This window comes from Rhinolophus sinicus, chromosome 3 (genome assembly GCF_057876585.1).
Source record: "Rhinolophus sinicus isolate RSI-liver-muscle chromosome 3, RSI-T2T, whole genome shotgun sequence".
Classification (NCBI taxonomy): Eukaryota; Metazoa; Chordata; class Mammalia; order Chiroptera; family Rhinolophidae; genus Rhinolophus; species Rhinolophus sinicus.
Genome location: NC_142503.1, coordinates 145,003,951 through 145,026,769, shown reverse-complemented (window position 1 = coordinate 145,026,769; position 22,819 = coordinate 145,003,951). Strand labels below are relative to the sequence as shown.

The 22,819-nt window shown below is 38.0% G+C and overlaps 1 protein-coding gene across 1 annotated transcript in view; it reads left to right on the top strand.

Moving 5' to 3' along the window:
* The first annotated feature begins 5,700 nt into the window (after positions 1-5,700).
* USP50 (ubiquitin specific peptidase 50) overlaps positions 5,701-22,819 on the top strand; it is a 31,712-nt gene continuing 14,593 nt past the window's right edge. Inside the window, exons 1-6 of the mRNA XM_019730660.3 lie at positions 5,701-5,753; positions 7,392-7,586; positions 7,860-8,055; positions 10,158-10,367; positions 11,672-11,814; positions 15,199-15,331. Of these exons, the coding sequence (XP_019586219.3) occupies positions 5,701-5,753; positions 7,392-7,586; positions 7,860-8,055; positions 10,158-10,367; positions 11,672-11,814; positions 15,199-15,331 (930 nt within the window). The remainder of the gene's footprint in view (positions 5,754-7,391; positions 7,587-7,859; positions 8,056-10,157; positions 10,368-11,671; positions 11,815-15,198; positions 15,332-22,819) is intronic.

Genomic DNA, 22,819 nt, shown 5'->3' with positions numbered 1-22,819 from the left:
CCAGAAACACATGAAAAGATGTTCTGCTTCATTAACCATTAGGGAAATTCAAATCAAAACTACTACAATGAAATAACACTTCACACCCACTCAAATAGCTAGAATCCAAATATAAGTGTTGACAAAGATGTGGAGAAATTGGAACCGTCATACATGGCCGGCAGGAATTTAAGTGGTGTGGCCATTTTGCAAAACAACCTGGCAGTTCCTCAAAAGGTTAAACATAGAGTTACCATATATTACACAGCAATTTTACTTCTTGGTAGATACCTTAGAGAATTGAAATGATGTCTACACAAAACCTTTTACACAAATGTTCATAGCAGCATTATTGATAATAGCCCAAAAATGGAAACAACCCAAATGTCCAACAGATGAATGGATAAAATGTGGTATATCCATACAATAGCATATTATCTGGCAATAAAAAGGAAGTACACATATATTCTATACAAGATCCTATGTGCCTTTCAATTCTATTATCTATTGCATATATGCTGTAATGCAAAATAAAGCTGGATAGATTTGGACTCTCATTCTTGTCTGCCACTTAATTTCATGAGAGATGAGATAATTGAGCAAGCCTCTCTGACAATACTTATATTGTTGTGAAGGTGCAGTGAGTTAACTATTCTGCAAATAAAGGTATCAAATCATAGGTCTCTTTATGCTACCTTCTTTCATTGAAGTTCCAATGAAGAGAGAAGGACATGATAGAGAATAGAGAACGTTCTGAGTGATTTTTCTCTACAAGGGAATTTGTGATCTTCCATTAGTGTAATTAAAATAGGAGCACATGCTAAGAGATACGTAGATATATATAATGTGCATGAAAATGCATAAGTCTGCTTCACATTCACATTTGAAGGCACTTTTAGATTACTCTTTAAGAGTGAAACTAGAAAACTGAAAAAAGAGAAAGGAGCCATGAGCACAAATGTAAAACTAAAACATCAAGAGAATTCAGGTAAAGTGACCATACAAGTGCTCAATCATATACAAATGCATGTGTTAGAAAGTCAAAATAATGGAAAATATGTGCAAAGTGTTGGGAGGTAAGACAATAAATCCAAGTGATCAATAGATTGTAAGCTATATGAAGGTAAAGTCTTGTATTTTATTCACTGTTAAACACCTAGCACAGCAACTGGAATATAGTAGATGCACAATATTTTCTGGATAAATGAATGAGATAGAATAACTATTTAATAGGAGTTCCAGAGTGAACGACCTGGAAGGGAGGAAATAAATAAAAGGACCTACTTAATGAAACATTTTGGTGACTGCAAATAAAACAAAAAATAAGTTTACAAAGAAAAAAAACCACACTGACAAGAATTCTCATCTGTCATAGTATCTAGGGGCAGCAAAGCAATATTGTTAAGAAAAAGGAGTTTGAATGCCACGTGATGGCATTCTCAGAAAGCTTGCCATTTTCTTAGAAAACGTTAAAAATGTACCCAAGCAAAAGGATAAGATCCAAACAAGAAGACAGGTAAAAAAATAGATGAGCAAAGTGTCATGAAATACGCAAGTTTAAATACTTGCTGACAAATAATACATTTTATAATTTTAAAATAAATTAGAATTAAAGGTTTTTAATATGAAAAGAGGATTCAGGAGGATGTGGCAGTAAAGCATACTAAAGGTCTCATCTATTTGGGTAACAATATAAGTATTAACATTACTTGAAAAGTAATTTTAAGTATGGGTAACCCTTGCTATCCTGACTTGCACTTTGTGACCTCAGGAACTAAATAAAAAATTTCACACTATTACAAGCAATCCAGAGCTTAGAAACCAAACAGGCTGGGATAGTATGATATCCCTGCTATTCAAACCTTGGACCCAAATAGATTAACAAGGGCTATTTGTATATTTGTTAAAATATTTAAAGGAAATGTAAATAGAAAAATATAAAAACAATGAGGAGAGGGGAGGTTCAAAAAGTAATTCACCAAAGAGAGAAGCAAAATATAACAGAGAGATCCAGATTCCTTTCTTCATTCATTCACAATTTAAAGGCCATTAATTGAGACCAATCTGGGTATGGCCCAGATTGCTATGGGGCAGCAGTGACTTGGCATGGGGTGTCAGAGAGGCAAGTGTGGTGTCATGGGGTGGGATGGGGGTGGCAGCAAATGATTAGTTACATGCAGAGGAGCTGATCAAATAGGGAAACACTGAGGAATGGGCAACTGACACTGTAATAGCATGAATACACCTACCTCTCAGATCTTCCTTTCTAAATACTATTCTCCTCTGAAAGGGACCTTTTTAGAGAAAGACTGACGACCAGGGGTGGGGAAGGTACAAGGTACGCCTGGAAGGTCTTGCTGTGCTAAAAAGTAAGGGAATGCTCAGAGAACGATGGAGATATATTAAATGGATACAGAAAACATCTTGAAGGGGCCCCCTGCTGGCTAATCCCGAGACAATTTGTACATAAAAAATAAAGAATGGTTATAACATTCTAATCCATTGAATAAAGCAGGAACTCATGAGTCCACACCGATTAAAATAAAAGAATAAATGGGGAAAGGAGAAAATTTCTCTTTATAGTACAGTTCCAACTGATGAGTGTAGTCAGAATAATGGCATTGGAAAAATCACTATTTGGAAACCACCGTAGTGATAGTTAATCCAGCCGAAACATCGATTAATGTTAAGACACATAATGTGAAAGCTGTATCAGTTCTCCCTACAAAATACTGATTACAAAAGGGAAAAATAACTACGGTGGAGAAGCCTGGCAGACCTCACTTTATTTTAGTGATTACAGTTAACCACTATTATTGGGACAAATCAGCCTAATACAATACAGTAAGAACACAGCAGCATTTCTGTGTTACTCTTACTACAAAGCATAATGTGAATCTGATCATGAGGAAATATCAAGCAAATCCAAATTGAGGGCTATTCTTCAAAATAACTGTCCAGTAACAGTCAAATGTGTGAAATTCTCGAAATCAAGGAGGTAACAGAGAATTGTTTCAGGTTGGAGAGACTAAAGAGACATGACAACTAAATGCAACCTGTGACCCAGCTAAGTCATGCCTGGACTCTGACCTACAGAAACTGAGATAATAATTTTGTGTTGTTTTAAACCAGTAGATTTGTGGAATTTATTACACAGTTCAGAACATTAATACATAGGTCATCTTACTCATGACTGTACATACGAAAATCTTGAACAAAAGATTAACAAATAGAATCCAGCAATTATTGAAAATGACACTACATCATACACAAGATAGTTTTATCTGAGGAATAGAAGATTGGTTTAATATATGACCATCATCAATAATTAAGTACGTTAACAGAGTAAAGAAAAAATCTCATGACTATCTCAAAAGAGAAAAACCTGATCACACTCAACTTCCACTCATGATTACAACTCAAAAAAAAAAAAAAAAAAAAAACCTATGTCTTTAGCAAACATCGTACTTAATGGTGAATTATTCAAAACTTTTCCTCTTACGGTAGTTCAGGGATGTGCTAAGAATACCTCCCATCCCCACTTCTAGTCAACATTTTACTGGTGGTGCTAGCTAGTTTAAAAGGGAAGAAATAAAAAGCATAAAGATTGGAAAGGAAAAAAAAAAGATGGATTTTGTGTAGATGACGAGTATGTTTGTAGAAAATACAAAAAAAAAAAAAACTATACAAAAATTAGACATGTTTAAAGGTTCCTAGACATAAGATAAAAATATGAATATGATTTGTATTTTTGTCTACCAGCATCAAACATGAAATGTTAACAAGATTCCATTGAAACTGAAGGACTTGGAAGACCTTCACTGGCAAAAGGAGCAGGATGATGGGATTCATGCAGAACCACCACTGAGGTGACTTCAAGAAACACGTCTGTACATAGACCACAGGTGTCAAATATCAAATAGCTGCAAGAGTTGGTACCTCTAGATTCCAGGATCCCTTATCCAGGTGTCTAAGAATGTTTTTCTTAATGTTATTCTCAATGTTGTTATGTAGCCTGAGCATAGCCATATGTTCTTTTTTAAAAACCATTTGGACGTAAATGGGGTGCACACTATAGGCAGACTCTTCAGCACCTTGCTTTTTTGACTTACTAATAATATATGTTGGAGATAAATCCATATTACAAGTATATGTACTACATTCTCTTTTTAAAAACTTTTTAGGTTGAGATAATTTTTTTTCTTTGAGAAGAATTGCAGGAATAGTCAGTCAGTATAAAGAACTCCAGTAAACATTCACCCAGATTCACCAGTTTGCTAACATTCGGCTATATTTGTTTCATATTTGCTTCATCACTCCCCATTCCCTCCTTTCCTCATGTGTATGTGTCTGTGGGTGTTTTCTTGAACCATTAGAGAGCAGGTTGTAGATATCAGGTCCCTTTGCCCCTAAATCCATCAGTGTGTATTTCCTAAGAACAAGGACATTCTCTTTCATAAACAGTGCATTTTATAAAATTCAGAAGAATCAACATTGGTATAAAATTATTCATCTGTAATCCATATTCAGATTTCATCAATTGTCCCAATAACGTCCTTTTATAGCATTTTTTTTCCTGATCCAGGGTCCCATCCAGGATCGGGTAGAGTATTTAATTGTATTGTTTCTCTAGTTTCTTTTAATCTGGACTGGTTATCAGCCTACTTTATCTTTCCTGACATTGACATTTTTAAGAGTTTTTTTTTTCTTTTATTACCCTATTCATTTTACTTGATGCACAGTTGAGAAAAGATAAATTGGATTGGCCCTAACGGCTTTTTTTACCTGCTCCCTACAGATTCTGTTAGCACAAAAGAAGAACACAGGTTGGTACCAGCTTTGACTCTCTGAAGGCTCCCCATTCTAACAAAACCACTTCCTCGACCAGGTTGCTGTTATGCTACATGGTGGCCTGTATTCTCTGACTCCTTTTCATCTAGACAGAGCATTGTTGGGGTGGGGGTAGGCTCCTCCCTACTGAAGAGCTTTCTAAAGCACAGTTCTCTAGGAAGAAAATGAGAGCTCAGGAGATTATGTGTGCTCTACTAATTCTTAGCTTATAAATTGTTTTGTGATAAACCTTTTATTTATATTTGCCCCGCATGGCGCTAGTGGGATTATGTGTGTGTGCTCACGTGCACCCACTTTGCACTACAATTGGCCATGAAGGGAAATGTTTCAATCTATTCCAATGCCATGCATTTTTAGAAGCAGCAAAATCCAACTACCTCCCTCCCCTGGGTGAGAAACAGTCCTTCGTGGTCCTGGGAGTGGAGCCATCATGAGGACAGTGGGTGAGTCCCCAAAGTGGGCAGGGTTACCGTAATATCCACTGATGTGCGTGCGTGCGTGCGTGTGTGTGTGTGTGTGTAATATATATATATATATGAGAAAATGAGTGATGAAGAGATGTTATATATTTAGTTCATTCTTTGTAATCTAATCTAAAAGTTTTTAAGCAACCAAGTAACAGTATCTCATGGCAACAAGCTAGAATATTGAAGGTGAATGGAAAGGATTATGATGCCTGGAAAATCCAAGTTGGAATGTACCTGAAGGACAGATGAAAATCAGTTTGCAGCTACTAAAGGGGAGGCGGGGGACATACAAATTGTTTATTACAAACAAAAAGAGCCAAAGTAACAGGCTCAGAGAATGAAGTTAAAAGGATTAGCTGTAGCTCCTGAATAGAAGTGAGAAGTCCGATGTGGTTTCACTGCAATGACTTCGCAGCGGCCTCTCCCCACGGATGACTTCAGTACCTACTATGTCCTGTGAGCCCCCATCTACTACAGCTTTCTAGATAAGCTCAGGAGGGCGGGGGAAGCCATGCTAAAGGAGTTGGGGGGTACATGCCACATTTGGGAGGTTTCCCCTAGATTTGACCCATTGGAGGTCCCCCAAAAGGAATCGAAGATATTATTTAATACCCAGGCAACTGACAGTCCAGGTCCTCCCATAGCAAAGGTGAATAAAAGTGAAAATGGCCATTCATGTAACAGTGAGCTCTTTTCAAATTGGCAGAATTGTAAATAGAGGTACTGAGGTGAGGTAGCGATCTCATGGAGACTCCATTTTAAATACTTTAGATAGAAAGACAAACAATAAAGGACAAAGATGCTGGGCTGCCTGGTGGAATAGTCAAATTCCAAAAGGAAACTGTGTGGAGCGAGGACTCCTTGGGAGGCCACCGTGTCCCCTCTTCTGCGCAGGTCTGGTTGATTCACATGAGTGCTTTAATTCTATAGCTTGCTGTTAAGGACATTCTAGATGAGTCACTTCTTTAAAAAGATTTGCGGTGACCACTTAACTATGTAATCAGTGCTACGTGCTTGCATCATTTAATCCTCACAACAAAGCGATACGGCAGGCAGCAGTACTCCTATTTTGTAGAAGAGAAACAAGAATTAAGAGTCTCCGATCACGTAAGTAGTATAGTGGCAGAGTCAGGATTTAAGCTAAGATCTATTTTTTACAAAGTCTAGGCTCTTACGCTTCCTTTTCCAGTGTGTGTGTGTGTGTGTCTAATTTGTGTATATATATATACATATATATAATATGCACATGTATGTGCTCTTAATATATGTACGAGTATATAATATGTGTCCGTATTATGCTCGCTCTCTCTCTCTCTCTCTCTCTCTCTCTCTCTCTCTATATATATATATATATATATATATATATATATATATATACACATACATACATATATATATTTATACACACACACACACTCTTAATATATGATGTATAAATCCAAATAACTTGACAGACAGATGGCCAGTAGGTAGGTAGATATGTAGACAAATATTCCTTCTCTCGACATACCACTGCACATGCCTTAGTACATTGCCATAGGCAGATGACTAAACCACTTAAACATATCTCATCTATTACAGGATTTAAAAATAATTGTACCTACCCCCAAGAATTATTGAAAGAATTAAATGGGAAAATACATGTTAAGTACTTAACATAGTGCCAAGCTCAATACAAGATAGCTATTGTTACTATTAACTACTATCTAATATTGTTACTACTAATAATAATTAAATAACTTGCCCAGCAAAAAAGGGAAATACTTTGGTATTCAGAGGGAAAGTTTGCATTGGTAGCCAAGCAATTCTAAGATTCTGAAAGGCCGATATTTTCTATCCTCGTGCTTTGGCTTTACGAAGAAACTTTTGTCTCTTCGTATTTGGCTGCCGGCCGTGTACCAAGAATTCTGGACTAAGTAATGTAATTTTAGACTCCAAGTTAGACTACTTCTGTCCTTGGTGGGGAATTTATTTGACGGAGGTCTTACTACAAACTCTCCTTTGTGTCATGAGGTTGAGAGCGCCTTATTGTCATGTGTACATATTTCGGTCCCTCAAAATACTGTCCTTTCTTTCCACATGGCACCAACACAGCGCAGACTGCACAGATCACAATGACACCTTTCCAGTTAAGGAGGCTGATGGGAACCAGCCCCATTTCCAGGGTGTGACTGGCCTGCGGAACCTGGGCAACACATGCTACATGAATGCCATCTTACAGTGTCTCTGCAGCATCTCACCGCTGATGGACTACTTTCTCTCCGGAAAGTACATCACTGCTCTTCAAAAGTAAGACCATTTGCATTCCCCTGCAGACCAGCCCCTTCCCCTTGTTTCCCCATGGTGAGGTTAGGGAAGGAACACTCTGGAATCCCTAGTAAAGGCTAAACAAGTCAGTAGAGGCTGCAGTGCCCCAGATACCATTTCTAGGGTGAGTAAAGCAAGAAGGTCAACCAATAAGTTAATGAAGCTTCATTTGGGGTCTAATGTCCAGATGCTTGAGTTTTTAGGTGCCTTCTTTTCATTAAATCAGCCAGAAACATTCCCCTTCCTTCTTCCAAGGAACTGCAGTGAGGTCGCCACTGCTTTTGCCTATGTGATGACAGACATGTGGCTTGGAGACTCAGACTGCGTCTCACCAGAAATATTTCGGTCAGCTCTTGGTAAACTCTACCCAGCATTTATGAAGAAGACACAGCAAGATGCTCAGGAATTCTTGATTTATGTCCTGAATGAACTTCATGAATCTCTGAAAAAGGTAGGTAGAATGAATGGCCTTGAAATAGGATAGACCTTCAGCTCTATGGGCAACTTTCATTTTTCATTCTTTTGTTTGTTCAATCAATATTGCCTACTCTGCCAAGCATAGGTTCTGGCAGTACTGTGGCGGAACATTCCAGTTAGTATTTGAATAGGTCTGTATTTACTAAACTGTGCTTGAGCATCAAAGTAGGAAGAGTTTTACGATGCAGGTTCTAAGGCCCTCGGTCCGGTGTTACTGAGTTAGAATGTATAGGGCTGTCTTCTGGGAAAGCTCCCCTGGTATTTCTGGGGATCAGCAGGTATTGGGACCATTAATCTAGTTCCCTTTGCACATAACATCTGCATGGATTTTTTTTTAAGTGAAAATCACTTTTTTGTAAAAATACATTCCTCGTGACATATAACACGTAGAACTTTACAACCTAAAATAAATGTTCTTGGTAAGTACAAACCCAAGAAACTATTACACTTGGTGTTAGATTAAAGGACAGATCTATATACTGCAAAGTTTCACCTTCATACCAAACATGCCTAACCTGAATTCTTCATTGAGTACAACATACGTTTAATAAAACATGAAATTGCCCATTTCTAAGAGTTTTTTTTTTTTTTAATTTTATTTTATTAAATTTATTGGGGTGACAATTGTTAGTAAAATTACATAGATTTCAGGTGTGCAATTCTGTATTACATCATCTATAAATCCCATTGTGTGTTCATCACCCAGAGTCAGTTCTCCTTCCATCACCATATATTTGAACTCCCTTACCCTCATCTCCCACCCCCCACCCCCCTTACCCTCTGGCAACCACTAAACTATTATCTGTGTCTATGAGTTTCTGTTTCTCATTTGTTTGTCTTGTTCTTTTGTTGTTTTTGGTTTATATACCACATATCAGTGAAATCACATGGTTCTCTGCTTTTTCTGTCTGACTTATTTCGCTCAGCATTACTCTCTCAAGATCCATCCATGTTGTCACAAATGTTCCCATATCATCTTTTCTTACCGCCGAATAGTATTCCATTATGTATATATACCACAACTTCTTTATCCATTCATCTATCGAAGGACATTTTGGTTGTTTCACCATTACTAAGAGTTTTATCCTTGTTTACAAGTCTCACTTCCTTCAGCCATGGTCGGACACCCTCATTTTCCAAAGATGTGTCCTTGACTTTATGCAGTGTCCTTGTGGGTGTTAGCTTATCTCATAGCTAACACCCAGGAAATATTTAGCATAAAAGATCACAAAGGATATCCGTTAATCATTCTCATCGGCAACCCTCAGCTCCATTTTTCATTTTTACCACTAATGAAATATCCATGGCAGCACTTTTGAACCAGAGGGGCGGATGGCATTTAGTAAAATCACACAGGGACTCATCGTCAGCCAGTCTGAAATAAATAGCATTCTGGTTCCCAACACCAAACTTGGAATTAGGGGCATTCAGTTTCTGTCAGGGGAGAAGACCTGGGCAGCAGGGTGTGAAGAAAGAAGCAAGCCAACGTGCAACGCTGTGCCTGCTGACAGTGGAGCTAAGGCGTCTCCCACACGTGTATTTGAATCTGGCCGACCAGATTCAAATCAGGCTACAAAGCTAGTTAAATTAGGCTGCCTTGAGAATTTAGGATTTGCTCTTTTTAAAAAGGTGTTTTCTAACAATAAAAGGAGAAGAGGCTAGGGAACACAACCTGAAGGGGCAGAGGAGAGATAAGTTTCTTGATTATCCTTTGTATCAGCTTGTGTGACCGAAAGCTGGTTTAACAGCTTACTTACCCTTGTCCCAGGAAAAAACTTCCAACGGGACTCTGTGTCACATTATTGTAGGCTGTCAGCTGATGGGGCCATGGTCATGTGTGTTACCCAGGTTAGGGTGTCATCATTCCTTAGCTTCACTTGAGGAGGGAAACAACTGAATTATCAGAAATCACACATAAAATATATACTCTTAAGAAGATCTTTATTTATCGTTTGAATGCAAAACATGGTTTCTGGTAGCCATGTGTCATTCTGATAGAACAAAATCAAGTTATTCTATTAAGAAATTTTCTGATAACCACTAATTGATTTAGGGCAAATTTGTTCCTTGATTCAGTACCGCCAAAGAAGATCACATGAGAAAACATCTATTCCAATATGCTGCAGGAAGGTGACTGCCAATGAGTCCTCCATCATCACCCGGCTGTTTGAAGGGCAGCTCAGTTACAGCATCCTGTGTTTGAAGTGTGAGAACCGCACCTACAAGAATGAAGCCTTCACTATCCTCTCCCTCCCCGTTCCATCCGCATACGAGTGCTCTCTTCAGGTAGGGACTCTTACTCTCGGATATTTCTTTTGTCCGGCTCTACCCCAGCCTTGGGTTTTCTCAGGGTTGTTTCCTATGTTCTCTAGTATGAAAGGGGTTGCTTTATAATTTTAAAAACATTGGAAGCCCATGACGACAACGTTTTACAGAAAAGTGACACATAACCAAAAGTTAGTGTGAATTCAGTTGCATTTCTAAGTGCACTCAATAAAAGAGCCTCATTGTAAAACTGAAAAGATAAATGGGGTTTATTTAGTACTGAAATGGCTTGGTACATATAGAGAACTTATACTTTCTTGCAAAAAATGTATGGTCCTTCCTTACCCTAGAGGGGTGAGTAGGTCCAGTTTGGGAATTAGATGTAAAAGATTCTGACTCAGTCTTGAGCTCTTATGTTTTAGACAAAAGCTGTGAAATCTTTTGGGAAGATATTAATAGAGTGAAATCTAGTGCCTTAGTTTCCCTCTGGAATTTTCTTCACCATAATACCAAGAAATCTGTAAACAATGGAGGTGGGGGTGGTGATAGAAAGCAGGGAACAGTTAGGCAGAGAGCAAATACATTTCCTTGCAGAATAATACACATCTGTATTTTTCTTCCTATATTATGAAAGCACACTTATTGCTAAAGGTTTTCACATACCAGAATTGGAGAATAGAATCCTACTAGTTATTCAGAACTGGACTTGTTCTGAGATCAAACTACTAAAGATTGCTGGCAATGAATTCCAGAAACTCTAAGTGAGGTGCTGGCATGTCCACTGCAAACAGAATCTGTGCTCTTCTTCCGCTTTAGGTGAATGGTTTGCAGAGCAGGGGTGGGGGGAGGGGAGGGGAGGCTGGCCACACTGAGAATGACTTCTGTGGGATCGAATTCTCTCTGTTCTGCTGTCTTTATTATGGGCCACCGCAGAACACTGAGATACAGTCGTTATTCAGTCACCAGATCACTTTTGGGATGAGATGAATAATGTAAAACAGCTGCCTGACTTGGTTAGTGGAAACTGCTCAGTCAATATTATTCTGAAATAAACCAGAAAGGTTAAAATACTGATTAAGAGCTGAGATGTGAGATGGGCACTTGCATCATTTCAGTAACTAAGTGAGTAGGAAGCACCTCCTTTGCCAGGTGGATTTTACACCCTTCCAGGCTGCCGCTTGAGACACTGGTGTCTCCTGGATGGTTGACTTTGAAAAAAAGCACCAAGGATTCTATATCTACAGATCTTCCAAAGTTCTAATATAAACAAGGAGTCCAAGTTGCAGTTGATCCAATCAGGTCACCAAATGCTTTTTACCCAACAGGACTGTCTCCAGTGTTTTTTCCAACAAGACACACTGACGTGGAACAACCAAATTCACTGTTCCTTTTGTGAAACCAAGCAAGAAACAGCTGTGAGGGCCAGTATTTCCAAAGCACCAAAAATAATGATCTTTCACTTAAAAAGGTATGGATTTTGACATTTTGTGAGCAGATGTTTTTGAACAGTTTTATCAAGATATAATTCACATACCATGTAATTCATTCATTTAAAGTATATAATTCAATAGTATTCAATATATTACACTAAGTTTTAAAAATTTGTGGTAAAACATATGTAACATAAAACTTGCCATTTTAACCATTTTAAGTGTAACACTTCATTGGCTTTAATTACATTCACAATGTTGTACAACAATCACCAAAACTTTTTCATCACCCCAAACAGAAACTCTGTACCCATTAAGCAATAACTCCCTATTCCTCCTCCCGTAGCCCCTGGTAACCTCTGATCTACTTTCTGTATCTATAAATTTGCCTATTCTAGGTACTTCATATAGGTGGAATCATGTATTTGTCCTTTTTGCTGGCCTATTTCACTTGGCATAATGTTTTCAAGATTCATCCATGTTGTGACATGTACCAGAAGTCCATTCCTTTTTGTGGCTGGATAATATTCCATTGTGTGTAGATCATATTTTGTTTATCTACTCACTTTGGGTGCTTTAAAAAAATAAATTCGCTGACCCCGTCTCGGGGATTCTAATTCCATGGGGCTGAAGTGGAGTCTAAGCATCACTGTTTTAGTTTTTATAGCCCTCCATCATAATTTTTGTTTTAAAAAGTTTCAAATCTATAAAAAAGTTGAAAAAATGTATACTGAAGACCCACATACCTTAAAATCTTAATTAGTTGGTGACTTTGCCACATGTCCTTTCTCTCTTTCTGTCTTTCTTCCTCTTTCCCTCCCTCCCTGTCCTCCTTCCTCCCTTTCATTTTATTAATGGAACCATCTGAGGTAAGATGCAACCACCATGGCATTTCATGCTTAAGTACTTCAGCATGCATCACCTGAGAATAACAACATTCTCCTACAAAATCACATCATTACCATGCCTAAGAAATTTAACAATAATTTTATATTATTTAAAATACAATCCATATCTAAATTCCCCTATCCCAAAAATATCTTTCATAACTTTTTTTTGGATTGCATTTGGCTGTCTCTTTAGTCTCTTTTAACCAAAAAAAATTACCCCCTTTTTACATATTTAAACATTTTTTTTCTCATATTGAGCCTTGGAGGAGTCCATTGTTTAAATTATGTACCTGTTCTGGATTTATCTAATTGTTTCCCTGTGGTTAGATTGAAGCTAAACTTTTTAAACAAGAATCCGGCGTAGGTAATGTTATATACTTGTCATCATATTACATCTGGAGGCACATAATAAAAGTTTGTCCCACTGTTGGTGATGTTAAGTTTGATCCCATAGTTAAAGTGAATGTAAGATCTCAGCATTTAAAGGTATAGTTTCCCTTCTATAATTAGTATCTCTCTGGACCCATGGATATTTTTAAACATAGTGTATTTAATATTCATTACTATCATCATTGTTCTTGATGTTCAAATTGTTCAAAATTGGCCAGTGGAAGCACCTTCAAGCATGCTCCTCTGACCCCATTAGTTAGTTAAAGTTTATTAAAGTATGATTTATACTTTAATATAAGTATATTATATATACTCATATACTTATATATAATATATATTTTTTATATACATGTATATACATTTATCCTTGTATGAAATTTATCCTTTTTTGGTGAATAGTTGGATCAATTTTGACAAATGGCACAGTCATGTAACCATCACAGCCAACATAGAGACTGTTTCCATCATCCAAAAAAATTTTCTCGTGCTCCTTTATAATCAATCCTTTCTCCCACACACAGCTTTTAGAAACATCTGATCTGATTTCTATCCTTATAGTTTGGCCTTTTCTGGAATGGTTGGCTTCTTGCACTTAGCATAATGTTTCTGAGATTAATTCATGTTGTGGCATGTAGTAGTGGTTCCTTCCTTTTTATTGTGGTGTAGTGTTCCATTTTATGAATGTACTATAATTGTTTATCCATTCACCAGTTGGTGAACATTTTGGGTTGTTTCTAGTTTGGGCAGATACTAATACAGCTGCAATAAACATTAGCATACAGGTTTGTATGTGGATATAAGTCTTCATTTCTTTTGAGATGATACCTAGGCATGGGATTGCTGGGTCATATGGTATTCCCTTAGTTTTTGCAAACAAGGTGTCCTGTTTCCTGGCATAAGAATATGTCAAGCTCATCCAGTAATTTCCCAACCCCAGATCTAAATTATCCATTTTTTCCAAAAGGAACATAACTTATTTTTAAAGAAGCTCTACGGTGATACTGATATGAGCTGAGTTGATCTAATAACAACTAGAGAATGTAACAAGAGCTTCACAAAACTTTATCTTAGTACAGATATATTAAAACCTCAGGGCTAGAAAACAGGACGCTGCTGAGACAACGTGTGCTGAAACCAAGATAGGGAAAGCAGCGTCAGCTGGGTTAGAGTGAACAGGATTAGCTGGAGTGAAGTCTCCAGGAAGCAGCAGTGTGGTTTTTACACCTCTGATGCTGCTTCGGGCTTTATCCCTTTCTCTTTTCTTTTTTCTATTATTAGTTTCAGGTGTACAAAACAGCATAATGATTTAGACATTTACACACCTTACAAAGTGATAACCCCAACAAGTCTACTACCCATCTAACACCATACATAGCTATTACAATACCATTGATTATATCCTCTCTGTTGTGTACTTTATATCCTATGATTGATATATGTATTGTAGTTGACATTCAGTGTTATTAGGTTGGTGCAAATGTAATTGCAGTTTTTGCAATTTTTTTTAACCTTTTAAACCGCAATTACTTTTGCACCAGCCTAATATTTTATATTAGTTTCAGGTGTACACAGCAATGGTTAGGCATTTATATAGCTTAAGAAGTGATCCCCCAATAAATCTAGCACCTATCTGACACCACACATAGTTTTTACAACATTATTGACTATATTCCCCATACTGTATCTCACATCCCCATGACTATTTTGTAACTACTAATTTGTACTTCTTAATCCCTTCACCTTTCTCACCTATCCCCCCAACACCTCTCCCATCTAGCAAGTATCAGTTTGTTCTCTGCATCTATGAGTCTGTTTCTGTTTTGTTTGTTTGTTTATTCTGTTCTTTAGCCTCCACATATGAGTGAGATCCCTTTCTTTGTCTCCCACCCGATTGACTCTACACTGTCTCACACCCTGACTCAAGCTCCTGGCCACTCCAGTCTCAGTTTTGTTGAGACCGGTGGATATGGAGACTCTAGATATATGCAGATGACAAAAAAAATTTTATGTATAGGTCTGCACCAAATAATATTTCCAAGAAGTTATTTTTAACTATCCTTTCAATTGATTAAAGTATACGGACTTCATTCATGAGTGGTTCACAAACTTACTTTATATTTCACACATTTATTATCTCTCCAGGTTTGACATTTGGGGTGTAATGAAAAGGAAACTGAGAACAGATATTCATTACCCACTCACTAACTTGGATCTTACTCCTTATATTTGTCCAATTTTTCGGAAACATCCTAAATATAATCTCTGTGCAGTGGTGGTGAGTAAAATACAACTATTTAAAATAACACAAATTTAAAGAAAACTGTAGAATTATCTGCTTAAATACCTACTCCTTCTCTTTCTCTGACTTCTCTTAGATGTTCCTTTTCTGTTGTGGTTTTCAAATAATTTTTTTTATTTTTCAATTTTATTATTTTTCAAATACAGTATTATTAGGTTGGTGCAAAAGTAATTGCACTTTTTGCAATTTTTTTAACCTTGTAAACTGCAATTACTTTTGCACCAACCTAACATTAGTTTCAAGTGTACAACATAGTGATTAGACATTTATATACCTTATGAAGTGATCACCCCGATAAATCTAGTACTCATCTAACACTCACTTATTCATTTTATTATTCATCTGACACCACACATAGTTATTACAGCCCTTCCCCTTTTTCATCCATCTCCCCAACCGCCCTCCCATGTGGCAACCATCAAAATGTTCTTTGTATCTATGTGTTTGTTTGGTTGTTCGTTTATTTTGTTTTTAAAATTCCACATGTAAGTGGAATCATATATTTGTCTTTCTTTGTCTGACTTATTTCACTTAGCACAATACCCTCTAAGTCCATACATTTGTTGCAAATGGTAAGATTTTATTCTCTTTTTGGCTGAATAATGTCCCATTGTATATATGTACCACAATTTCTTTATCTGTTCATCTATTGATGGACACTTAGGTTGCTTCCATATCTTGGCTATTATCAATCATGCTGAAATGAAGATATGAATGCGTATGTCTTTTTGAATTAGTGTTTTCAATTGCTTTGGATAGATATCCAGAAGTAAAATTACTGGGTCCTTCTTTGTCTCTTGTTAGAGTCTTCGGTCTACAGACTATTTTATCCGGTATAAGTATTGTTCCCTTGGATTTTTTTGTTTTGTTTTGTTTCCATTTTCATGAAATATCTTTTCCCATCCCTTTACTTTCAGTCTGTGTATTTTTCAATCTGAAGTGAGTCTCTTTCTTGTAGGCAGCATATCTATGAGTCTTGTTTTCTTGTCCATTCAGCCACCCTATGTCTTTTGATTGGAGCATTTAATTAACTTACACTGAAAGTAATTGTTCATAGATAAGTAGTTATTACATTTTATTATTCATATTTTTGACCTTTATTTTTTTTTTTCTTTTTCTTCTTCTTAAAGAAGTCCCTTTAACATTTCTTGTAATACTGGTTTAGTGTTGATGAACTCCTTTAGCTTTTTCTTGTTTGGGAAGCTCTCTTTATCTCTCCTTCAATTCTAAATGATCGCTTTGCTGAGTAATCTTGGTTGTAGATCCTTACTTTTCATCACTTTGAATATTCTTTGCCAGTCCCTTCTGACGTCTTGTGTGGTTTGAAGCTGACCATGGGGTATATTAGTTCTGGGGGCTCTTGGGAGGTGCTCTGGTGCAGACCAAGGTCAACCACTGCCTGTGCCCTGACTGGGAGCAATTGGTATGAGCTACAAAGTGACCTACAGATGATTGCCACTTGTTCTGGGCTTGGAAGTGACTGGGAATGGCTAAGGTGCTAACTGAGGTCGGCTGCCACTAATGCCAGGCTTAGGGCTACTTAGCAAGGGATTCAGGGCAGTCTGAGGCCAGATGCTGCTATTTTGAAGTTTGTGAACCTTTGAGAGGTTTTAGGAAAGTACACAATTTGAGCCAAGACCAGCCATTTGTATGGAAAAGCCTCTGGGAGTAACTTGGGTGGGCCTGAAAGTTGAGTGGGGCTGGGTCTCAGGGAATCACGAGGGCAGGGTGAATGGTGTTAGCCAGGTTGATGGAGACTCAGATATGGCACCTGCCTGTATCTGCATACTGGCAGCAAGGAGGGCTCAACAAACAAACAATGGATTCTGCCAGCACTTCTGTCTCGAAGAAAGCTGCCCTCCATCTCTCACCATGAAGCCAGACAACTCAGTTCCTCCCCATATGTCCCTGGTACATTTTCAGCTGCTGCCCCAGGGCTGGAGCTCAGAGACAGTGAGTTCATCAGTGAGTAAATCCATGCTGGGCCCCTTAAGAGAAACGGCTGGAACTCCAGCCACCCTTTGCTCACTCTGCCACTATCTTTGCTGTTTGCAAATTGTCCTCTAGGGGCAGCAGAAATTGGTTCCAATAGTTTTATGTTAAATAATCATGAGACACTCTATGGCCAAAACCCCCAAACACTAGGTACATAATAGTCACAGACTCACTGCCTGTAGACATCCTGTCCTAAGGAAACTCTGGAGGTTCCCTTTGGCTCTATGTGAGCTGTCATCATTGAGGATTCCTGAAGGAAAGCCTGGGGTATAATTCAGACCAAATCATCCAGAACTTCCTACAACATCAATCATCCCAAAGCACCAAGCCATTTTCTGAGTTTCTGTTCTACATCAGTGATCCTTTAGAACACACGATTTCAGCTCAAACCTAGAGGTCCAGTTGTGTCTATGTCAGATGTGCAAGGATCCCACCAGGCCCAGTATGATTTCACTAGAGTCCTCTGATACACTGAGTTTAATTTGCCTATTCAGCTTATTGCTAAATTAATATATTATAAAATGTTAATCCTATTGGTCTTCCTCTTTAACATCTCTCAGAAGCATACCTTCAAAATTAAAATGATCCCTCTTTACGTTTTCTTTTCCCTTCTTATTTATAATGACTTACTTCTTCTTTCTAATTTTTCTGGTCCTCAAATATAGTTTTCCTTCTCTCACTCCCCTATTTGGAAATCTAGAGTGACATCCTCTTCTCTACTGTATCAAATATAGACTCAGGGAACATGTTTATGACCATTACTTTGAACTCTTTGTCAGGTAAATTTCTTATCTCCATTTCAGTAAGGATTTTTTCTGAGGTTTTATCTTATTTTTTCATTTGGAACATATTCCTTTGTTCCCTCATTTTGCTTGAGTCTCTGTAATGGTATCTATGCATTAGATAAAAAAGTCATCTCTTACACTTTTGAAGGAGTGGCCTTGTGTAGAAGATAAACCTTATCATTCAAGTCTAGTTCTTGGATGTGTTTCAAACTTTTATGATTGTCCAAGCAGGTTATTTTTTTAAATGGCTCTCAGTAGTTGAAGGTGTTACAAGACCTGTCAGTGTGCCAAAGGGTAGGAGCTCAGTTAGCACCTAGATTCAGGCTGATCTGATTGGAAGCCACACCACCAGGCGGCAGCTTAAAAGTATGCAAGTATACACATTCCTGTGAGCCTGCAAGCGTAAGCCCTGCTGGCCACCACAGCCAGTGATCTGGAGGTGTCCCCTGGGCAGCAGTCACAAGAATTGGGGCTCCAGACAAGTATATAAGGTCCTTTATGAGAGATACCAGTAGCAGTAACAAGGCAGAAGGGAAGAGCAGAGATGGTGTTCACCAGCTTGCATCCCTGAGAGCACCTCTGGCCCCTAGTTGTGTGCCAAACCTGAAACCTGCCCCTTAAGCTGAAGATCCAAGACCAGCAAATAGGCCTCTTTCACAGAAAGGCAGGGTGTGTTTCACTCTGCCTTGGGGGTGGTAGCCTGCAAAGAACTGTCTCTCCACTTGTCACTATCCTGTGAGACCCAAGAACACAAGCTCCCCTGGCCACCAGAGCTAGGCAATGTAGAGGTTTTCCCTGGCAGGAGCTGCAAAAATTGAGGCACCAGACAAAGGTATCATCATCTCCTTTCTGGGAGAAACTGTTGAGCTGGAGCAAGGCAGAGGGAGAGCACAAAGATGGCATCCAGTGGCCTATATTCCCTGAGGGCACCTCCAATGGCCCCCAGTTGTGTGCCAAACTGGAAGCCTGCCCCTCAGGCTGAAACTTCTGGACAAGCAAACAGGTTTCTCTCATAGAAATACTGGGGATGTGTTTCAGACTGTATCTGTGCCATTCCCTGGGGGCGGTAGTCTGCCAAGAGCTGTCTCTCCAATTGTGAAAGTCTTGTGGGACCCAAGAACTCAAGGCCTCATAGCCACCAGAGCCAGACTATCAAGGGGTGTCCCCTGGGTGGCATCCACAAAAATTAGGGCACCATACCCATGTAAAAGCTCCCCTCTGCATTCAAAGAAGATTTAATACCTATCCTTCTCAAGCTCTTCCAAAAAATTGAAGAGGAAACACTTCCTAATTCATTTCACGAGGCCAATATTACCCTGATACCAAAAACAGGACAACACAAACACAGAAAATTATAGGCAAATATCTCTGATGAACACAGATGCAAAAATTCTCAACAAAATATTAGCAAGCTGAATACAACAATACATTAAAAGGATCATAAACCATGATCAAATGGGATTTATTCCAGGGCTGCAAGGATGGTACAACATACACAAATCAATCAACGTGATATATCACATTAACAAAATGAAGGATAAAAATCTTAATATTTCAATAGATGCACAAAAAGCATTTGAAATGTTTCAATATCCATTTATAATAAAAATTCTCAATAAATTGGACATAGAAGTACCTCAACATAATAAAGGCCATAATACCCACAGCTAACACACTCAACAGTGAAAAATGAAAGCTTTTTCTCTAAGATCAGGAACAAGATAAGGACGCCCACTCTTGCAACTTTTATCCAACATAGTATTGGAAGTCCTAGGCAAAGCAATCAGGCAATAAAAAGAAATAAAAGGCATCCAAATTGGAAAGAAAGAAGTAAATCTGTCATAATTGTGGATGACATGATTTTATTTATAGACAACCCTAAAGAATCCATCAAAAAACTATTAGAAATAATAAATGAATAAAGTTAAAGGGTACAAAATCAATATACAAAAATCTGTTGTGTTTCTGTACACTAACAACAAACTATCAAAAAGAGAAATTAAGAAAACCATCCCATTTACAACTGCAACAAAAAGAATAAAATACCTAGGAATAAATTTAACTAAGTAGATAAAAGAACTATATAATGAAGACTAAGACATTGATGAAAGAAATTGAAGACACAAAGAAATATTAAGATATTCTGTGCTCATGGATTAAAAGAAATAACATTGTTAAAATGTCCATGTTACCTAAAGCAATCTGCAGATTAAATGCAATCCCTATCAAAATCCCAATGGCAATTTTTACAGGAATAGAACAAAAAGTCCTAAAATTTCCATGCAACCGCAAAAGACCCTGAAAACCAAAGCAATCCTGAGAAAAAGAGAACAAAGCAGGAAGTATCACACTCCCTGATTTCAAACTATATTACAAAGCTATAGTAACCAAAGTAGTGTTATACTGGCAGACAGACACACAGATCAATGGAACAGAAATGAGAGCACAGAAATAAACCCACATATAGATGGACAACTAATTTACAACAAAGGAGCCAAAAACATACAATGGAGAAAGGAAAGTCTCTTCAATAAATGGTGTTGGGAAAACTGGACAGCCACATGCAAAAGATTGAAAGTAGATGTTTATCTTACACCATACACAAGAATTAACTCAAAATAGATTAAAGACTTGAACATAAGACCTAAAACCATAAAATACATAGAAGGTAACGTAGGCAGTAGTAAGATGCTTGACATTAGTCGTAGTGATGTTTTGTGGATTTGAGTAACAGCAAGGGAAACAAAAGCAAAAATAAACAAATGAGACTACATCAAACTAAAAAATGCTTCTGCACAGCAAAGGAAACCATCAGCAAAAGGAAAGGGCTGCCTACTGAATGGGAAAAGATATTTATAAATCATACATTTGATAGGGATTAAATACAATATATAAAGAATTCATACAACTCAACAACAACAACAAAACAAGGAACCTGATTAAAAACTGGGCTGAGGATTTGAATAGACATTTCTGTAGGTCAAAGAAGACCTACAAATGGCCAATGGGCACATGAAAAGATTTTCAACATCACTAATTATTAGGGAAATGAAAATTAAAACCACAGTGAGATATCACCTCATATGTGCTAAAATGGCTATCATCAAAGAGACAACAAATAAGCGTTGGATAGGATACAGAGGAAAGGGAACCCTTGTGCATTGTTGGTGGGAGTGTAAATTAGTACAGCCACAATAGAAAATAGTGTGGATATTCCTCAAAACATCAAGAATAGAACTGCCATGTGATCCAGCTATTCTACTTCTGGGTATTTATCTGAAGAATATGAAACACTAATTCAAAAAGATATATGCACCCCTGTGTTCACTGCAGCATTATTTATAATAGCCAAGATATGGAACCAACCTAAGTGTCCATCAATGGATGAATGGATTAAAAAATGTGAAACAGACACACGTACACTACTCAGCCAAAAAAAGGAGGAAATCTTGACATTTGTGACAACATGGATGGACCTCGAGGGTAAAATACTAAGTGAAATACGTCAGAGAGACAAATACCATATATCACATCACTCATATGTAAAATATAAAAAACAAATGAAATGAAACAAAAACAGAATCAAAGAAGACAACAGATTGGTAGTTACCAGAGGGGAAGAGGGTGGAGAGGCGGCAACATGAGTAAAGAGGGTCAATTGTATAGTGACAGACGGGCCCCAGACTTGGTGGTGAGTACCATGCAGTGCATACGGATGTCGAATGGTAATGCTGCTCACCTGAAACTTATGTAATGTAATGAACCAGTGTTGCCGCAATAAAAACAAAAACTCCCTTCTTCCCCTTTGGGAGATAACTGGTACTCTGGAGCGTGGCAGAAGGAAAGCACTGCAGACTGCACCCATTGGCTGGAATGAAGCACAGGGAGAGTGTGTAAATGGTACCTAAGCAGAGGTAGGGAGCTGGGAGGTAGGTACCTGCTGGCTACAGCGAGGCAGAGAGAGTGTAAAGATGGCGCCCCCCAGCCAGCAGGCCCTTAGATGTGCACTAAATTAGATGCCTTCCGCTCAGGCCAATGCGGTAAAATCAGGAAATGAACCTCATTCAAATAATGTCAGTTGCCTTCACGCTGAGCCGTGGGCCAGGTGAGTGGAGCTCACTAGCACTTTAAGAGCCTCATAGCCTTGTGGGTCTCGTGAACGTGAACGAAAACAAGCCCAGTGGGTTTTTCCGTGTTTTCCTGGGAGGACGTGAGCGCAGGATTCGACTAATCACCGTCTTGAGTGAGTACCCTTTTTTTCCCCTTGATTTTAAAGGGAATAATTGAGAATCACACGATGCTTGCTGTAAGGTTTTAGTAGCAACACTTATCAGGTTATGAGTACTTCTATTCTGGTTTTGCTAACAGTTTTTGTGCGTTTTTGTAAAGCTGTTAAATTTTATTAAATCTTTTTTCCCACAATAATTGAGATCTATGGCTCCCTTGAACCCCTTTTAATCTGTTAATATGGTCAATTATATTTATAGATTTTCTAATTTTATTACCCTTGCATTGCTAGGATAATACGATTTAGTTATTATTATCTTAGATATATTTGGTTGGAGTTGGTTTACTACATTTTAACATTTTTGCTGTCTTCTTGAATTAGAGTGATCTATGCTTTTCTGCCTCATACTGTCTTTATCTACTGAACTCATGAGTTAAAGGAGCTTTTCCTCTTCTA